Source organism: Exophiala dermatitidis (assembly GCF_000230625.1).
Source record: "Exophiala dermatitidis NIH/UT8656 unplaced genomic scaffold supercont1.1, whole genome shotgun sequence".
NCBI lineage: Eukaryota > Fungi > Ascomycota > Eurotiomycetes > Chaetothyriales > Herpotrichiellaceae > Exophiala > Exophiala dermatitidis.
The window spans coordinates 2,579,413-2,596,982 of NW_008751646.1; the positions used below are offsets into that span (position 1 = coordinate 2,579,413).

General features: G+C 52.9%; 5 protein-coding genes across 5 annotated transcripts; 3 read left to right on the plus strand and 2 right to left on the minus strand.

Annotated features, from left to right (window-relative positions):
- Positions 1-647: 647 nt before the first annotated feature.
- On the minus strand, positions 648-1,637 carry HMPREF1120_00932 (uncharacterized protein). The gene has a single exon (XM_009154936.1). It carries the CDS (start codon positions 1,484-1,486, stop codon positions 1,163-1,165), a length of 324 nt encoding a protein of 107 aa, XP_009153184.1. The 5' UTR covers positions 1,487-1,637; the 3' UTR covers positions 648-1,162.
- Positions 1,638-1,912: 275 nt separating this feature from the next.
- HMPREF1120_00933 (uncharacterized protein) lies at positions 1,913-5,427 on the minus strand. The gene has a single exon (XM_009154937.1). It carries the CDS (start codon positions 5,255-5,257, stop codon positions 3,329-3,331), a length of 1,929 nt encoding a protein of 642 aa, XP_009153185.1. The 5' UTR covers positions 5,258-5,427; the 3' UTR covers positions 1,913-3,328.
- A 353-nt stretch (positions 5,428-5,780) lies between these two features.
- HMPREF1120_00934 (importin subunit alpha-1) lies at positions 5,781-7,562 on the plus strand (the record flags this gene model as incomplete). The annotated part of the gene is made up of 3 exons (XM_009154938.1): positions 5,781-6,014; positions 6,082-6,591; positions 6,648-7,562. 3 exons carry the CDS (start codon positions 5,781-5,783, stop codon positions 7,560-7,562), a joined length of 1,659 nt encoding a protein of 552 aa, XP_009153186.1.
- A 1,648-nt stretch (positions 7,563-9,210) lies between these two features.
- On the plus strand, positions 9,211-11,424 carry HMPREF1120_00935 (alcohol dehydrogenase; the record flags this gene model as incomplete). The annotated part of the gene is made up of 6 exons (XM_009154939.1): positions 9,211-9,397; positions 9,735-9,760; positions 9,919-9,958; positions 10,078-10,278; positions 10,466-11,034; positions 11,221-11,424. The coding sequence occupies 6 exons, from the start codon at positions 9,211-9,213 to the stop codon at positions 11,422-11,424; spliced, it is 1,227 nt and encodes a 408-aa protein (XP_009153187.1).
- A 1,804-nt stretch (positions 11,425-13,228) lies between these two features.
- HMPREF1120_00936 (uncharacterized protein) lies at positions 13,229-15,897 on the plus strand (the record flags this gene model as incomplete). Its single annotated transcript, XM_009154940.1, has 2 exons — positions 13,229-13,398; positions 13,482-15,897. The coding sequence occupies 2 exons, from the start codon at positions 13,229-13,231 to the stop codon at positions 15,895-15,897; spliced, it is 2,586 nt and encodes an 861-aa protein (XP_009153188.1).
- Positions 15,898-17,570: the final 1,673 nt, after the last annotated feature.

Consider the following 17,570-nt stretch of genomic DNA (forward strand, 5'->3'; position numbering starts at 1 on the left):
TAAACTCAATGCCGCCAGGCGTCTGAGGGTCAGCAAAGGCACCTCAACTAGAAGTTGTGAAGGCTTCCTGCTAAACCCACTGCAGCCCGCAGCCTCCAGGCTTGACACTTCAACTTAACTCCCCGTCTCCCAGTGGCCGAGTCCGCGCACTGTCATGCCGGTGCCGTGCGCCGTCAAAACCTTGGATTGCGAAGTACAGGCATCCGGGTATATCCAGGCACGACTAACCTTGACTGCCCTGCCTCTCAAACAGGCAGTGGTGGTATGGCACAGTACCTAGGTAGGAGTTCACAAGAGCCTGCCTGTATCTTGGAATACCCCAGCGCCCGTTGAATTTTGATGCTAACTGCTACTAGTAGGTCGTATGTTCACCCATCTCATTTGGCACTGTTTGCAGCTAACCATCTCGAACCAGAGATTGTCAGGGTCCAACGCCTTCTCTCCAAACGGAGTAGTGATTGTTGGTGTCTCGCAGGCCGGTGGGTATTCTAGCATTCGGTTCAAGTTGGGATGAGCCCCAGCTCCACAGCTTGAAATTCACTATTTCTGAGCATTGGTACAAGGTATCCCAGCCCATTGTGCACACCTCAGCAACATGCCAGTGCTCCATGATGCACTCCAAGTTGAAGTACACGTATGCTGGAATGCACCATCCTGGGTTTCGAAGTGTGTATTATGGGTTGTGGAAGGAGGGTGGTAGCGAAGTATCACCTATCTCCTACCTACCTCATGGCTAACTGTGCCACTAGCAGGTAGCTGTAGCTGGGTAGCTGAGGTACAGTACTGCTACTGGTACTAGTAGTACGTAAGTCATACTAGAATAGGCCAGCTCAACTTAAGCTGTGCGCCTCCCACGAAGCGAACCTGTGCCTTTCTGCCTCTTTAAACGGTACGTACCAGCCGCCTGCGTCAAATTTTTCCTACAGCACCTCGTCCAATATCCCAGCCCTTGCAAAATGTGCGAGACTCGACGGCACACCTTGAGCAGGCAGAGAACAAAATCCTTCGCTTCTTGGTGTGGACCGCTATGAACTCTGGTCGTTCGTTGAGTCGCTCCTTCACCTCCTTGCCGTTTTCTATAAACCTCTGATTCGAGTCAGGGAATCCTGGGGCTCTCCACGCTCCAGACTTGGCCTTCTGCGCCCCGGGCTAAGGCAGTGTGTCAGGTCGTGTTGTCCATCCACAACCCCTGCTTAGCAGACTCTACCCTTCGTGGCACGTCCGGGCTCGGTCGGACGGTGTGACCTGCTCCCGTCGACAGCTTGAACATGGACTTCAAGTTCCCGGAACACTCACAGCCTGCACCCACGAATCCTTTCGTCCAAGCTCCTCGTCCAGCCGAAACCCGTACATCTGAACCTCCTATAGCCGATGGTCCAGGATAGCCTTTCGAGGCCCACCTGAATAACCCAGAGACTAGGTCCAGCTTCTCCTGGCCTCCTGTGCATCCATGGAGACGGCTCGTTTCCAAATTTCGAGACTGCATGCCGTTGGCAGCTGTCACACCCACATTGTATCCGTGCCTCCCATCAACAACCCGACGACCTGTTCACGCAAGCTACTGGCAAATATTGCACTAGCCATTTTTCCTGGTAGGGAACGAGGCGAGATCTACGGGCAAAGACGAGATGTCAAAAGAGCTGCCGGCTGTACTAGACATTATCTGAAAAGTCTCACATGATATCCAGCAACAGTGAGTCCTGTATTACTGGGTTCGGAAGCCAATTGGTTCCGATCTGACGAGTCCGCAACATCCGGAAAGCATAGTTACTCGATGATACACAAAGGTGGAAGTAGAAGACGCCTGGCCAGTCCCAAAGGCCATAAAAGCCCCCAAGGTGGATCGAGCAAATTCTTCACTCCATCCCAGCAGTGTACATCGAGGCTGAAGTAAAGGCTAACCCGTCGCAGACGACTGCAAACTAACTTTATCTTTTCTCAAGAACTCAAAGAGAAAATCACGGCGGGCCCTTCAAAGTTGTGCAGTGTGCACAGCCCCATACTCGTACTAGCGAGAGATGCTTCATTTGTCGGCGCTATCCGGAAACTGATTGGCAAATCTGGGGAGGTCATGAGACGGCGGGATGAACGATGAGCCCTGTAACCGACGCAGGTAAGATAGTCGTCGGCGCCATCCCCACAATCGGCTGCCATTCCTTGTCCAAAGGGCCTTGTCATGTCTAACGCTATGTGGCTTAAGCAGTAGCGTCGCTTACGAGTACAACTGTACGTCCTGTGTTAATTACTGCTCAGGATCTTACTGGAGGCTAAAAACCACGCGGCGTTGCAGGAGACACCCATGTATCCTTCCTTTATGCGGAAGGGCCATCATTCTTATTGGGCTCATGGGCTTGCTGCCGCCATCTTGAATTAGTGCCTCACCAGCAATGTTGCTGGACTCTTCGGACAGGACTCGGCCTAGTGACCGCTCACAGATACTCAATGTGTGATCATTCATTTGTGTTGTCACACAGGGCCCATACATTTCTGTTTGTCGAAATTTGTCGTTCGGGCCCCCGGTTTCCCAGTCAGTTCAGAGCAAAGGGAGTCGCTGGGTTATAATATGGTTCCGAAGATGCGGTTCAGTTAGCTGGAGCCAACAGAAGATAAGTGGCGGCCAAACAATCTGCTGTTCGATATCGGTAGCGATTCAAAGCAAAAATGCTCACTGACTCCAGTCCAAAGCTACCATGGGGCTACCATGGGTGTTTAGCCGCCTTCATGCACCCTTTCCACGTATGGACGATGAACATGCCGACATTACCTGGTTGGTCATTTCCATTGTCGGTCACTACAACGCCATTGTTGGTCCGGCCATAGGCGGCTGGCCTGGAAGACACATACTCCACGTGAATGGCACGGAAAGCTTATATGCCCGTCGGTCGAAACGCTGATCGTGGTGCATAGTTGCATCAGCGGCTGAATTTCAAACGTGCTATTGATGGATGGCAGCACGACCCTCGATGTCCGTGCATGTAAGCCACTTCTGTACGTCCGGGAGGTGGCGTACAAGTGTCATGGCCAGCTGTTAAACGTACTTCGGGGTGATATCCTCAGAAAAGAAAAGCTCACGGCTCACAGCAAGGGTTTTCCACTCCCGGCGTGTTCCCAGCAGAAATGATCGGTGAATCTCAACACCTTCCTCTTGCGGCAGGTGTCACTGATCTCAGTCAACGACCGCAGATATGTTGCCTCTTCGAATTAGCGTGTTCGTCGATCGTGATATTGGTGACAGGGCAAACTTCGGGCGCAAAGATTGAATAGCCCTTCTCATAGTCGGGTTCGGTCTCGCCTCTCATTTACGGGGTACTGTAAAGAAGAGCTGCGCTCAAAGAATTCTTGTCCCAAACATCCGGAAAATTCTCTCATAGGACAAGCTGTCCTTGGGCCGTCCGACCATGCTGCGCGTTGGCACCCCATATTCCTTGATATGGCACTGGAAGGGTCTGGCGTTGGGTTTTATGGCCGACGCCTCGGCGGTGGCGGTCTCTGCCTTTTTCTCCTGAAGGTCACCCCAGAGATGGAACAACTTCTCCTTGACCATTGCGAGTTCCTTGGCATTGCTCTTATCCCTCAAATTGCAGGCCTCCATGTCGAGGAGATAGTCTCCATCCTCTTTGGCAACCAACAGCTCCATCCGCGCAGGTTCTTTGCCTCCAACCACAGGTAGCCGCGCATCCTCGACGAGAAGGAAGAAGCGCCATTCCCAGCTCACCCCGTCTCCATTATCTTGCGTAAGGTCGGTGTCCGAGTCAGCGGAGTCGTCAGCGCCTGAAAGATAGTCATACTGTGAAATTTTCCGAGGCACAGCAAAATCGGCGATGTTGTCGGGAAAGAAATCCACAACCCGTACGTTCGCCTTGTATTTGCAGTTCTGAAAGGGGAGGCTGAAGGGGGTGCCTTTGGGTGTTTTGCGCACAAGCAACTCAGGGTCGAGGATGTCGGCAACTGTTTTGCAGGGCACGTCGACCTTCTCACAACGAACATTTGGATTCGGCTCATTCACAAATCTCTTGGAGTCGGGGCCCAAGATCTGCTCCGATCGTTGTCGCGCTTCAGCTTTTGCTCTCTCCTTTTTCTTGCGGTTTTTCATTCTGGCTTTTTTGCCCTTCGGCTCATCAGTTCCGTCGCCGTCGTTCAGTCTTTTTGTCCCAGGTTGCGCATTGCGTAAGAAACGGATATTTTCTGTTTTGGCTTTTGCTTCATACTCGCGTTTCCGCGACAGGAGAGCTTTCATGCGCTCATCGTGTGTTGCACTGGACGGCTTGACCACCTGGACGTTCACTCTGGAGGGCACGGTCGGGTCTCCTCGACATTTTCCCTCCAGTCGTGTTCCGGCGTTATCCATCTTGATCTGTACGTTCCGCAGGCATAGGAAGGTCCCCGGCCCAACGTCGTTATCGCGTACGTATGCTCCATGAGAGTCCCATAGGGTAACCGTTAGGTTCATTCTTCCCCAAGGCCCCGGCCACTTATGGGGATCATCAGCAGCGCCGTCTTCAGTGTGATCGTAACGATAGTTGAACAAATGTGGATTCGACGTGTAGTCAGTCAGTTGCAGTTCCGGTCTATCGTGGTACTTCCAGAATATCTTGCGCACTTCCCCTAGGAGCTCCACAAAGTAATGGGGGTTCGGCGCCTCCAGGTCCTTTATCAGTCTAAATCTCTTATTCATGTCAGCAGGCAGAGGGTTTCCGCCACTGCTGATTTTGATATGAGCGCGCTGCAGAGCGGTGGAAGCGGTTAGTGGCCGCCACGAGCCCTGGTCTTCATGCTGTGCAAGATATCGGGCGTACCGAAGCTCTTCCTCGGTGAACAAGTTTGCGGGCTGAGCATAGAAGGAGTTGTGTTGACCACTCCACCGGGCCTTGCTTCTCATGTCCGATACAGAAGTGCAAGTCTCCAAAGCCTCGAATGGTAGAACAACCCACTTTGAACCGGAGTAACTGTTGGAGAAGCCGAGTTTCTCGCCATGGATACTCCTGGTCGAGAAGTTGCGTAAGATCACCACATCGCCTTGGTTCTCGATCGCAGGCAGCGCGTTTTCTTGCTTGTAGAAACAGCGAAAAGGCATCCCCAGGCCGTTGAACCAGGTTTGATCGCGCAATTTGAATTTAATAGCATAATCTGAGCCCTTGGACTTTGTAGCCGGGAGAAAATCCACGCACACGCCGATGACCTGGTACGGAGCGCCAGCGCTCCGCTCAAACGCGTCGCTCAAACTGACACAGTTCGCGGGAACTGGTACAGGGCCCATTTTGCGGATCTGTCAATAAGGTAGGGCAGCATTCAACAGTGACAGCAGTGTGGCCGGATGGCCTGGCGGGCGGCCATTTATAGCATTATAGTATCATAGTAGTCTCTCATCGTCCATGGCTTCATCAGTCCGACGCGTCAAGAGCCAAATGCGCGCGATGGCAAGACGCGAGAAAGAGGCGCAGACACGTGACTCTCACCTCACGCCAAGCAAAGTGGCATGTGCCCCAAAACTTGAACCCGCAACGACGGTTTGATTTGGTTTGGGCTGATTTGAGTCTTTGGTCACGGTTTGCACTGACACTGCAGTCAAGTTCAAGTTGCACCTTCACCAATTTGCCTGCCGTATTTTATCCACCCTCAACCTTGCGCTGTGTTTATCACTCACCGCCTGCGCCGCCCAAAAACCACCGTCGCAGACATATTTCCCAAGTCTGGCGCCTATCTAGTATCGCTAAGAGACACCCTTGTGCCAGCCACCTCCGAGGCTTGAGATTGTGTTGACCCCAGAATCATCTTTCGTCATGGCCGACCGATACATCCCAGAACATCGCCGCACCCAGTTCAAGGCTAAAAACAGTTTCAAGCCGGATGAGCTGCGTCGCCGCCGAGAGGAACAACAGGTAGAAATCCGTCGGCAGAAGAGAGAGGAGAATTTGGCCAAACGCCGCGGCGTCCAACGTGGAAATGGCGAGATTGGCATCGGCGGCCTCACCGACGCAGATAGCGACGATGAAGCCGGCAACATCGAGAGCGAGGTATGTATTACTAGTCTGTAGACTACTGCTCGTGGTTGACGTACACTTGCTGACAGAGGTTGTTCAGCTCAGCACAGAATTGCCCGAAATGGTCAAGGGGGTCTTTTCGGACCAGATCGATGCCCAGATCCAAGCCACCACCAAATTCCGAAAACTACTCTCCAAAGAGCGCAATCCTCCCATCGAAAAAGTCATCGAGACCGGCGTCGTTAGTCGCTTTGTCGAGTTCCTGCGTTCTCCCCACACTCTGGTGCAATTTGAGGCAGCCTGGGCCTTGACCAACATCGCCTCCGGCTCGGCCGCCCAGACACAGGTGGTCATCGAGGCGGGTGCAGTGCCCATCTTCGTTGAATTGTTGAGCAGCCATGAGCCGGATGTTCGTGAACAGGCCGTTTGGGCTCTGGGCAACATTGCTGGTGATAGTCCCGCCTGCCGTGACTACGTCCTGAGCCAGGGGGCCTTGAAGCCTCTCCTTAATTTGATTGCTGATGGCCGCAAGCTGAGCATGCTTCGGAACGCCACTTGGACTTTGAGTAACTTCTGTCGTGGCAAGACTCCGCAGCCAGATTGGAACACGGTGCGTGGAAACCCTCTACATACGCCTGGTTTTGTTTCCTACTGACACAAGTCTAGATTTCTCCAGCTCTCCCGGTCCTGGCCAAACTCGTCTACATGCTCGATGACGAAGTTCTCATCGACGCATGCTGGGCCATTTCGTACCTATCCGACGGCTCGAACGATAAGATCCAGGCCGTGATCGAGGCCGGCATCCCCCGACGTCTTGTCGAACTCCTCATGCATGCTTCCACGTCCGTTCAAACTCCGGCATTGCGTTCGGTTGGCAACATCGTCACTGGTGATGACGTTCAGACACAAGTGATTATCAATTGCGGTGCATTGCCAGCTCTGTTGTCTCTGCTTAGTTCGCAGAAAGACGGCATCCGCAAGGAGGCATGCTGGACCATCTCCAACATAACCGCTGGTAACAGTACCCAGATTCAAGCCGTCATCGACGCCGGCATCATTCCTCCTTTGATCCATCTGCTCTCCAATGGCGATTTCAAGACCCGCAAAGAAGCTTGCTGGGCGATTTCCAATGCTACCTCTGGAGGTCTCCAAAAGCCGGACCAGATTAGATATCTCGTGTCGCAGGGTTGCATCAAGCCACTCTGTGATCTGCTTGCCTGCCCGGACAATAAGATTATTCAAGTGGCTCTGGACGGCTTGGAGAACATCCTTAAGGTGGGAGAAATGGACAAGGAGGCTGCCGATGCACGCGCTCCGGAGGCGCAGGTCAACCGATATGCCCTGTTCATCGAAGAGGCTGGCGGCATGGAAAAGATTCATGATTGCCAGAACAACGCCAACGAGGAAATCTATATGAAGGCATACAACATTATTGAGCGGTATTTCTCGGATGAAGAGGACGCAGGCGCCGATATCGAGGAGTTGGCGCCACAGGCCAATGCCTCGGGCTTCACGCTGGGATCGAACCAACCTCAGGGCCAGTTCAACTTTGCTAACGGCAATGATTCGATGGACATGTAAATGGCCCAAAGCCCGCAGTTCGACACATCCAAACAAGACAATGGTGCGCACCCGCTTGCTGAAGGTCTAGTCAGCATGCTGTGATAAGCCTGGTCAACACAAGGTACAATATGCGTCAGAAGACCGTCTCAGCATGGTCAAGTTCGACACCTCTCCCCAACTATCCAGCTAGCTGGACATGTACCATCACATCGACACTGGCGAATCCATCGCCTTCGGAACTTCCATCTCATCGTCGCCGCCATCACCATCCCAATCACCCACCCCGTCATGTCTTGCAACCCCTTCACAAGTTATTCGTCAAGCACCAACCCACTCACCCCATCGTCGTCTTCCAATTACGATTGATCGCCAGACCATCCACGGCTCACCAGATGCACCATCATGTATACCCCTTTTACGGTCAACATAGCACACCAACCCCTTGCCGCATGCGATAGAGGCGTTTTTTTGGGCAGTGATAGTCCCAGGGCTTTTCTTCAGGTTTCGGTATGAGAGCAAGTGAGAAGCCCCAGAGTAGAGGAGAGGAACGGGGTTGAGCAGAGGACTGGGATACGAGAAATTGATGACGAACCAGGCAGGATAGTCCCGTCCGAGATCCTTTTTATTCGAGCTCGAGCTGAAGCTGAAGCCTATGCCTAAGCATATGTCAATGGTCCTGCACATCCCGTCTCATGCCCATAGCCTCAGAGACTTGTATGTCGACCCGCTTCCTAGTCCAATACAAGCAATTCACCCTGAAATTCGAAACTGATTTATTTTTCTGTCTCTCGCGCCCATACTTCCCGTCGAACTGATAAGAAAAGTTCCGTGTTGATGCAGCCCGAAGATACAGTACCTAGCGTTGGAGTTGTACAGTACTGGCTGGAAGCAGCCGACTCAATATCGGTTACTAGGTACTCTACCCCTCGCGAGAGTCTGGTAGATGAGTCTGCTCTCTCTCTCTATCGCGATCTGGCACGAGGGACTGGATTGCTCAGAAAAGGAAACCCCCCTCCCCCGCCTCTCTCCCCGCTCAATTCGCTTACAAGTACCCGACCTGTGTTCCTAGCAGCTAAACGCCGATTAATCGCAGTAGTACTACTACTATAGTAATGATATCAGGTCGGACCTTGATACGACTAGTAATAAGAAAAACGCGGGGAAAGACCCAAATCTGAAGCCCCGTCCTGGCATCTCGACTGTGATTCGATACGTACTAGTAGATACCAACTGATGACCCCGACATCCTAGGACAATTGCCGATGATGGGAGGGGAGGGGAAGGAGGAAATCAAATTGGGAATCCCAATGATGATGATGACTTGTCCGGCTTCTTGCGGATTGTACTAGTAGATATAGGTATATATCTGTCTACTTAGCTACCTACTCTGGCTGCGTTTATCTCTCTGCTCGACCTATTGTAACTACGGTGCGAGGACTAGGAATTGATTTCACACATACTAACTCGATACCAGATATACCAGCTATTCCAGCTATACCGTACCTAGGAACCTTGCCCTGTCGTGTTGGGACGTGCCGTGCCCTGCCTTACTTTACCTTAGCTGATTTATATCGACGTCGAGTCGATATCCTCTTGCTCCAAGACGGTGATTGTGAAAAGAACAAGAAAAGGAAAACGAAAAAGAAAAAGAGAGAAGAAAAAAAAAATGTCGGCTACAGAAGTCCGCGCAGATGCCCAGAATCAACAGGGCAATGGCGGCAGCAGCAGCGGCGGAACAACAATCCGGATGAAGGCGGTCAATTACCAGGGTCCGTTCAAGGTCAAGGTCGAGGAGGTGCCGAAGCCGAGCATTGAGCATCCGGATGATGTGGTGGTTAAAGTGACGACTGCTGGTGAGTTTGGTTCGAGTGTTGACTTTGATGTATTCGAGTTTCGTTGAGTTTGGTTTGGCCTGGTTAAGGCTGCTTGTTTGGTGTGTGGGAGGGTGGTTTTGGGTGAGGAGATCGTCCTCTTGAAAGACTGTTGCGTATTGAAAGTGGTGGCTGGGCCGTGAGGGAGCGGTGTGAGAGAGAGAGTGAATGTGTGAGAGAGAGAGAGTGAATGTGTGAGTGAGTGAGAGAGAGAGAGAGAGTGTGTGTGTGTGTGAGTGTGAGAAAGAGCGCCGTCATGGTTATGTTCCCTGCAATGATTTCCTGCGAGAGTTGATCGGCTGATGGTGTCGCGATATAGCCATCTGTGGCTCGGACTTGCATATGGTGAGTACATGCACCTACAGAAGCTTGTCTTCTAAAGTGTCATTCTGTCCCTATTCCTATGAGCACAGGTGGAGGCCGTTCAACAGCGTGACGGACACCCCCCGAATCTTGCGTAATGTCAGCCATAAGAGAGGCGCTAAATGAGCAACATAAAATAGTATGAGGGACGTACCGGCGCCGAGCCCGGTATCACTTTCGGTATGTTCATGTTCTCCTCCTGATCTCTAGCGAAGGCGGCTTAGCCATGAAGAAGTGGGGGTGGGAGCGGGAGTTGAACCCATACCGGCTCATGCTGCCGTGCTGATTGTTAACTCCAGGCCACGAGAACATGGGTATCGTCGAAGAGACTGGCTCCGGCGTCACGTTGCTCAAAAAGGGCGATCGAGTCGTCATGCCCTTCAACGTGGCGGACGGCCGCTGCCGCAACTGCGAAGAAGGCAAAACTGCCTTTTGCACCGGTGTCAATCCGGGCTTCGCGGGCGGGGCGTATGGATATGTTGCCATGGGGCCTTACCGAGGTGAGTGAAATGAAACACAAAGTCACTGCTTGAAGAGAATGTTGTCACTTGCCGATGGCGAGAGATACTTCAATATATTCATATGCTGTGTCTGTTGCTCTTTCACTGGCAACGGACAGGACGTCAGTCCAGATGTCCTCTTTTCCAAAGCATTGGAATTCGACCAGCTGACGTCCACGCACAACAGGTGGCCAAGCGCAATACATCCGTGTGCCGTATGCCGACTTCAATGCCCTGAAGCTCCCGCCTGGCAAAGAACACGAAAGCGACTTCATCTTGCTGGCCGACATCTTCCCAACGGGCTGGCACGGGGTATCGCTCAGCGGGTTCAAGCCGGGCGAGAGCATCGCAGTCTGGGGTGCCGGGCCAGTCGGGTTGATGGCGGCATACTCGGCCACACTGCGGGGTGCGAGTCGGGTGTATGTCGTGGATCGGGTGCCGGAACGATTGGCGGCCGCCGAGAAGATCGGATGCACGCCCATCGACTTCTCAAAGGGCGATGCGGTCGATCAGATCCTCAAGGCCAACGGCGGGGATATGGTCGATCGTGCTGTTGACGCTGTTGGCTACCAGGCGGTCGATACGGGCGGCAAAAAGGAACAGCCCAACATTGTCCTGGAGAACATGATCCGAGCCACCCGCCCATGTGGTGGATTGGGAATTCCTGGCTTGTATGTGCCCAAGGACCCGGGCGCCCCAGATGAGTCCAGTGGCAAGGGCATGATCAGTATGAGTTTCGGCAAACTGTTTGAGAAGGTGAGCAAGAAAGCATTCCATTTTATACTTTATCATACTCGTCAGGGGGAAACGCGGCAAGGCCAACAGGCAACCCAACCCAACATTTTGCTTTGGATTGTTTGGTTGAATTGCCAGATGTTCCGCAACTATGATGATGACCGCCAAAGCAAGCATATGGCTAACCTTTTGTCTTATTATCGGTAGGGTCTTTCTCTCGCGACAGGTCAGTGTAACGTCAAGCAATACAATAGGTATCTGAGGGACTTGATCATCGCCGGCAAGGCCAAGCCGTCATTCGTGGTCAGCCATGAAGTGGGCATTGATGACGCCGAGACCGCCTACGACAAGTTCGACAAGAGAGTCGAAGGGTACACAAAGGTCCTGATCCATCCCAATGGACCATTGTGAGTGATGATGTTATACAACATTTCAAGGGTTCTTGGTGCAGCCTGAGTATGAGAAAGCGGATCTGACACGCGCTGAGTTGTGATGGGGCGGGATAAGATGATATGTTTTGCGGTGTCTTGTTCCAAGTGGATTGCTTTGTAGGTAAAGCCGACGAACGAGGCTGACACTGGACCCGGTGATCGGTCCTGCAGCTTTAGGTTGATCAAATTGGATTGTGACGGGGAGTGCGCCTTATAGTCGTCAACAAGCCAAATATTTCAAGCGGTGAAGTGTTCGTCCAGGATAGAACATCTTTCAGCTGCAAGCACTTGGGAATCTTCATGTAGGTTTCGGCTGGTCGTTTAGGAGCTCGCGGTTTACCAATATCCAGCGAGGTCTACACCTCTTGGCTCCGGTCACGTTTTGCCCATTGCTGCAGTCCAAGCCTTGAGTATAAGACATCGATATGCGCAATCTTGCCAGAAAGGTTGTCAGACCGCGTTAGTATCTGCTTTGTACCTACAATATCTCCCTTCAAGTCGATTGGCGACCGTTGGGTCTAGCAGGGATTAGGCGAACATCCCACCCGCCAGACAGTGGATATGATGAACCGACTTTGGATGATTGACTTTTGAGGATCAACCTGTTGTTGGCTTGGCTGAGCTTCAGGCGTCCAGCACTTCGACTCGTATTCGGACATTTTGCATTTTGAAGCTGGTGTACGGCTTAGAGTTGGAGGAGGGAAATAAAAGGGGGCCAGTGAGGCTGAAACAGGACGCACGCTGATTCGTCTAGAAGTCCTTGGCGGGCTGCAACCGGTCTTGGATCTTTTGTCACTTTCAACATCGTCAATAGCTTGAACAACAATCTACAACATTGTGCTGCAATTGGTCTTACACAAACAGCACCGCTGTGCCTGGGTTTCAGTGCTCTTGCTCTCTCCCGCTGCGACATAATCACCAGTCGAATTGAGTTTTGTCGCTGCTCAGCCATGTGACTCTTCTTTTGTCTTGGTAGGTCACACAAGGTCTCTTGGACGTCAAACAGGTCACAGAGTCGAACGGCCAAACGCCATTTCGGCCCCAAGACTAAACCGATCACAGCCTGGTTTGGGACCCAAGAAGCAGAAAAGTATTGGTTCTCACCACGCACGTCTCGCGATAGTACAGGGCCCGGTTCCCCATAGTTCAACGTTCGCCTGCGGGTGGTCTAGTATAGGTAGGTAAGATTTAAAGCCAAGCAATTCAAGGGCGGGAAGAGGTCGTTGCTTAACTTGAACTGTTCAATTTTGCGAGCCCATCATCATCACTTTGTCAAATGATACGACAGTGCGATGGTACCCTACTTGCAGTACTATTCGGCGTGGTGCGAGCCCTTGCAGACGAATCAGACATCACATCTTTCCAATGTCGCACCGGACCAGCACAACCACCATTGCAGAGGGTATTGTTGTGATCCCTGCCCCTCCCCCGGGGTTTGTGCCCTACCGGGCTGGGGGATTGGGCAGATGTGGAAAATGACAAGACTCTCGGTTTCCGTAACACAAGCGCCGAAATACTTCTAGGGGCTGCCCCTTCACATTCTGGTCTTCATGCTGGCTCGTCTGATATTGGAGTCTGCGTACTGACTGCTGCCATCGCCCGCATGTCTCTTGTCCCCAGTCTGGCTCTTTTGGCGCCCAAGTAGCCGTGCTGCAAGATTACTCAGCGCTTCAGGCAACGGCCGCGACATCTTCTCCCGATATTGCCTATTTCAGCATAACAACACCGCGAGATCATTGAGAAGTTCGGCACAGCTACGACAGTGGCAGCTAGGAGTCTCCAAGATGGTATCACTCACCATCGGATATGTCTCCGGCATCATCGCTGCGGCGGTCTTCGTTGTTCAGTTCCTATTCCCCAACATGTTGATCATTGTCCTGGTAGGCTGGCTGAAGAACGAACACAGCCTAGTCACCTGGTCGGTGGTGGAACGCAATCTGTTGAGTTCCAACTGGTATGTGCCCTAGTACCGCCATGTCTGTTCTGAAAAGGTGCGAACCCAAAGTCACACCCAGGACTTACCTTTGATGTCGACAGGCCTCTCTTCCTGGGTGCAGACTCGGCCGCAGGGACCGGAGTCGACCGGCGCATCAGGCTGCTGACATGGCTGAAGCCACTTGCGATGGGTGTGGTAGCGGTCGCGGCGGTGGTGACTCCCCTGGGGCTTTACGACGACATTGCTCCTTCGAAAGAACCCCAGCCCGTCCCCTTTGTGTACATGGCAGACGCGGGCCCGATGGGCTATGGAACACCACCGCGCAGCGACCTGGGCTTCACCCGCATTTGTGGCGCTACACTCCCTGTGCAGTGCCCCGGGACCACCGTCGCCATCACATACAGCGGCAACGACACTTACATGGAAGCCAACATCACCAACGACGACTACGACATGCGCATCCCTCGCGAGCTGGCCGAACTGTACCAGAGTGGTCTCGCCCAGCAACCTCAGTCCGTCTCGAGCTTTTTTGATATCCAGTCGCGTCAATACTCGTTTCAGACACAAAAGGGTGCGCTGGGCACGCCGGGAGCCACAAGCGGTGGGGACAAATACATTGTTGACGCGTTCCGGTACCTGATGAACATGGTTCTGAATGATGCCATCGAGCCCATCGAGGGCCTTGTTGTCGACACTGTCACTGGAGGAGTCGGGTTTCGAAACCATACCGTCCCTGCGCCCGGGGGTGCGACGTTAGGGGCCGAATGGACTGAAGATCTGCTCTGGATCGAGCCCGAAACCGCTTGCGTCGACACCAACGTCTCAGTCGAGTTCAGCATCACGTCCAACGGACTGTATGGTAACGAGCTGGCCAATATTTCGCTGGTTGATAATGGCGGATTTGCGAACCTTGTCCCAAAATATCCCCACGTCAACGTGACCAACTCGCAGGTCGACCCGGATTTGCAGGGTCGAGCGTACAAGGCTGCTTGGATGGTCAATGCTTACACCATGATGGTAATGAATCTCACCCGGCCCAACCCCAATGCCTTTGGATACCTCAATTCCAAGGTTGGCAACAAATACCCGGTAACGTCTGACCAGACGATGGGCGTGCGTCTGAATGGCATCTATATCACTAGCTCGTGGTTCTCGTTACTGGATCCTGACGCATACTTGTCCAATTACACTCTTGCCGACGTTCCGACTGCAAATTACTCCAACCCCTGGGGCATCACGGCATACAATTACAGTGACATCGCCTTGATCTGTTCAGGTGCAGGAGCCAAAGACCTTGCGAACCTCACCAATATCCATGTGGCCTGCGGCCTGGTCTTTGGAGCCGCACGGCGTCTGGATGGTTCCAAGAGTCTAGTGCTCGAGCCGGATACTTGGTGGACGCAACCCGTGTATAGCTGCGCTTCCGCCATGAAAGCCAGTATCAAGCAAGTCCGTTTTCGATACAATGCCACCGAGTTGACTGGCGATACGCTGAAGGCCTTGACCGTGACCAATGTGACTGACAAGATGTATCCCGATCAAAAGTCCATGCCACTCTGGGGTGTGGAATCGCCAGCCCTTGAGCTGGCCGATGTGCCCCAGCTATGGGGTCTTATCTCGCCCGAGCGCGAAGATTCGGTCAATCTTTCGACCATTCGAAGCCCACGGCTCTATCTGCCCGGCTTTGCAGGGGTACTAACAGGCACCAGCCCGGGTCAGGAGAACCTGCCTGCGGCGGATGGCCTGACAGATGTGCTGGCCGGCGTGTATCAAGGATCGTCGAGCACTGGTGACATGGCTGACTATACGGGAACGGCGAACATGGCTATGTATGCGAGGTGGCGGGACCTCTCGAGTTCAGCTACGACAATGAAGAAGATCCCCAATTTTATATGGACCGACCTGGCCGCAAACATGCTGATTGGCACTCGAAGCTGGATATCAGGCTCCGACTTACCAGGGAACCTCCAAAAACGTGACGGGGTCGGAAACAATAATAACACCGCCACCGAGGAGCATCAGGCAACCGTTCCAGTGACCCTGTATGAGCGGCGAATACGGTACCACTGGACCTTTGCCATCCCGGCGTTTGTGGCATTGGCTTTGTTTCTCCTGGTGCTGTCGGCGACAGTGATTGCCATGCTTTCGAGACGAGGAGTGCCGGAGAAAGTCCGACATTACCTCCACCATTTGTCGTCAGGACGCTTACTAGGCATCCTCCAATACCCAGATGAAAGGGGCAGCTTGGCCCCAACCAAAGAATGGATTGCCCGTGTTGGGACGAAACCTGGTGATTTGAACAAATGTGCTCGAGACAGCGATGTTGACCTTGCGGCTTCACCTTCCGATTACCAACATCATGGTATGATCATGCCTGAGAAACAAGACAGTGTGGCTGACACCAGCGAAGTGCGACCTGATGGCAAGGAAGAGACAGATGATCATGGGTCAAGGGGTGGCTATATGCGGGTGCCTAATAATGCAGGCGAATCCTGCGATGACCGGAGAGAAATGTAACATACCTAGGTAGATGGAAATGGGAGTCAAAGCCCTTAGATCATTTTGCCGTTACTGCGTTGACGACCTCCAATATTCTGAAGCAGCCCTGAGTTTACGATCTTGTGCCGGTAACCGTAAAGCATGACTCGTGTGAGTATCATGTACAGACAGCTGGGAGTCCATCCGGACAATATTCATGATCCTTTCGCTACGCACTCCAGGCCATCAGGGTGGATAGTATCCTAGCTCTTCAAAAGATAATCGACCACAGATCCTGTTAAAACAGGTACTGAATTTGGATGCCTGGTAAACAGGCAGACCCAAAAAGGGCTTGGCAGAGGTGCTCGAATATCAGATTTGAAGGAAGTCGTTTTGGGAGCGGTCCTTCGAAGGATCTGGCGGTGACAGGATGCTGCCGGCGAGGCTCCACTGATTCGGCCACTGCACGAGGCGAAAGGATTGGTTGGTGCTTGAAGCTTTTGCGGGCAAAGTCGGTTGTCGCTTGGTCAAGCTTGTGAGTAGCGTGCAAGCTGGTATTGGTCGACACCACCACTAACGGATAGTAGATCTGGACTTCTGTAGAGGAGAAAAACGGGGGTCGAGGGGACCTTAGGGATGGAAAAGAGTGGTGGGAGAGCAGCTGATCCAATGAGCAGCGGCCTTGACGAGCATGTGGAAGAGTGACGGGATGAAAGGGTTCCAATTGCAAAGCTGCCAGCGGGATGTTGGCCGTTTGGTGCCCGTGGGTTTTAGCAAGTTCAGGTGGTTGACAGGTGGACAGAAGTACGGGCACCACCTAAGAGCAGTAGCACAGGCGAAGAGCGTGACGGCTGCGGTGGGCGATAGCTTCCAGCCTATACCCGCAGCCGGAAGGCACACGGTGGACTATCAAGACCTCGGGGCGTGTTGTTGGATTGTGCGACTAGAACAGCCAGGTGATCACTAACGGTATAGCAATTGTCCATGGCGAAGACGCGATGGCAGCACCGTTGGTGACTCCGAGTTCTGGCCCATTGACTTGAAGTTGTTGAGGGTTGTATATGAATCCCTTGCTGTTCGCCTCTACTTACTCATCCGTGTCATCGTCATGCAGACCAGGACCAGCAGACCACGACCACTGCCAGCCGTGGGCACTCAGGTCACTATGAACGAATGCGCGGTTCATGACAGTTTCCCTTCAAGACGCCCTTTCGCTTCCTCAACATAGATCGACTGTGGGAGGATTGCATTGTCCTCGACTGAAATCAATTGAGCCTGCTACCTCTGTTCACCTCTGCGCAGTTCTCGCTCTCACCCACACCTCAGACGCACCTCACAAAGCAATCAGAACATCCACACTTCTCACTATCTAGATTTGCCCTTCCGCGCAATCACAGGCACCGCAGCTATTGCGACGCTTTCCTTCCTCTCTACTTCCTTTATCCGCTACAATTCAGACTGCGAGAGATTTCGATCACTCTAGAGGACCGCGCAGTTCTTGGTCGCACAAGAAAGAGCACGAATAAAGGAAGGACTATTGCAGAAGCAGTTACACAAGCTAGAACATCCCCACACCGTCATTATTTCTCAGCTTCCTTCAGACGGCGCCCTAGAGCAGACCCGACCAGTGGTGGGGACCAACCGATCTGTTGGCTGCGTCTAGCAGGAAACAGAAACAGAGCCTGACGCGATCTCACAGGCCACCCCCGACC

Coding starts and splice junctions, on each gene's coding strand:
- HMPREF1120_00932 (XM_009154936.1), bottom strand. CDS start 1,486: ATGCAGTCTCGAAATTTGGAAACGAGCCGTCTCCATGGATGCACAGGA.
- HMPREF1120_00933 (XM_009154937.1), bottom strand. CDS start 5,257: ATGGGCCCTGTACCAGTTCCCGCGAACTGTGTCAGTTTGAGCGACGCG.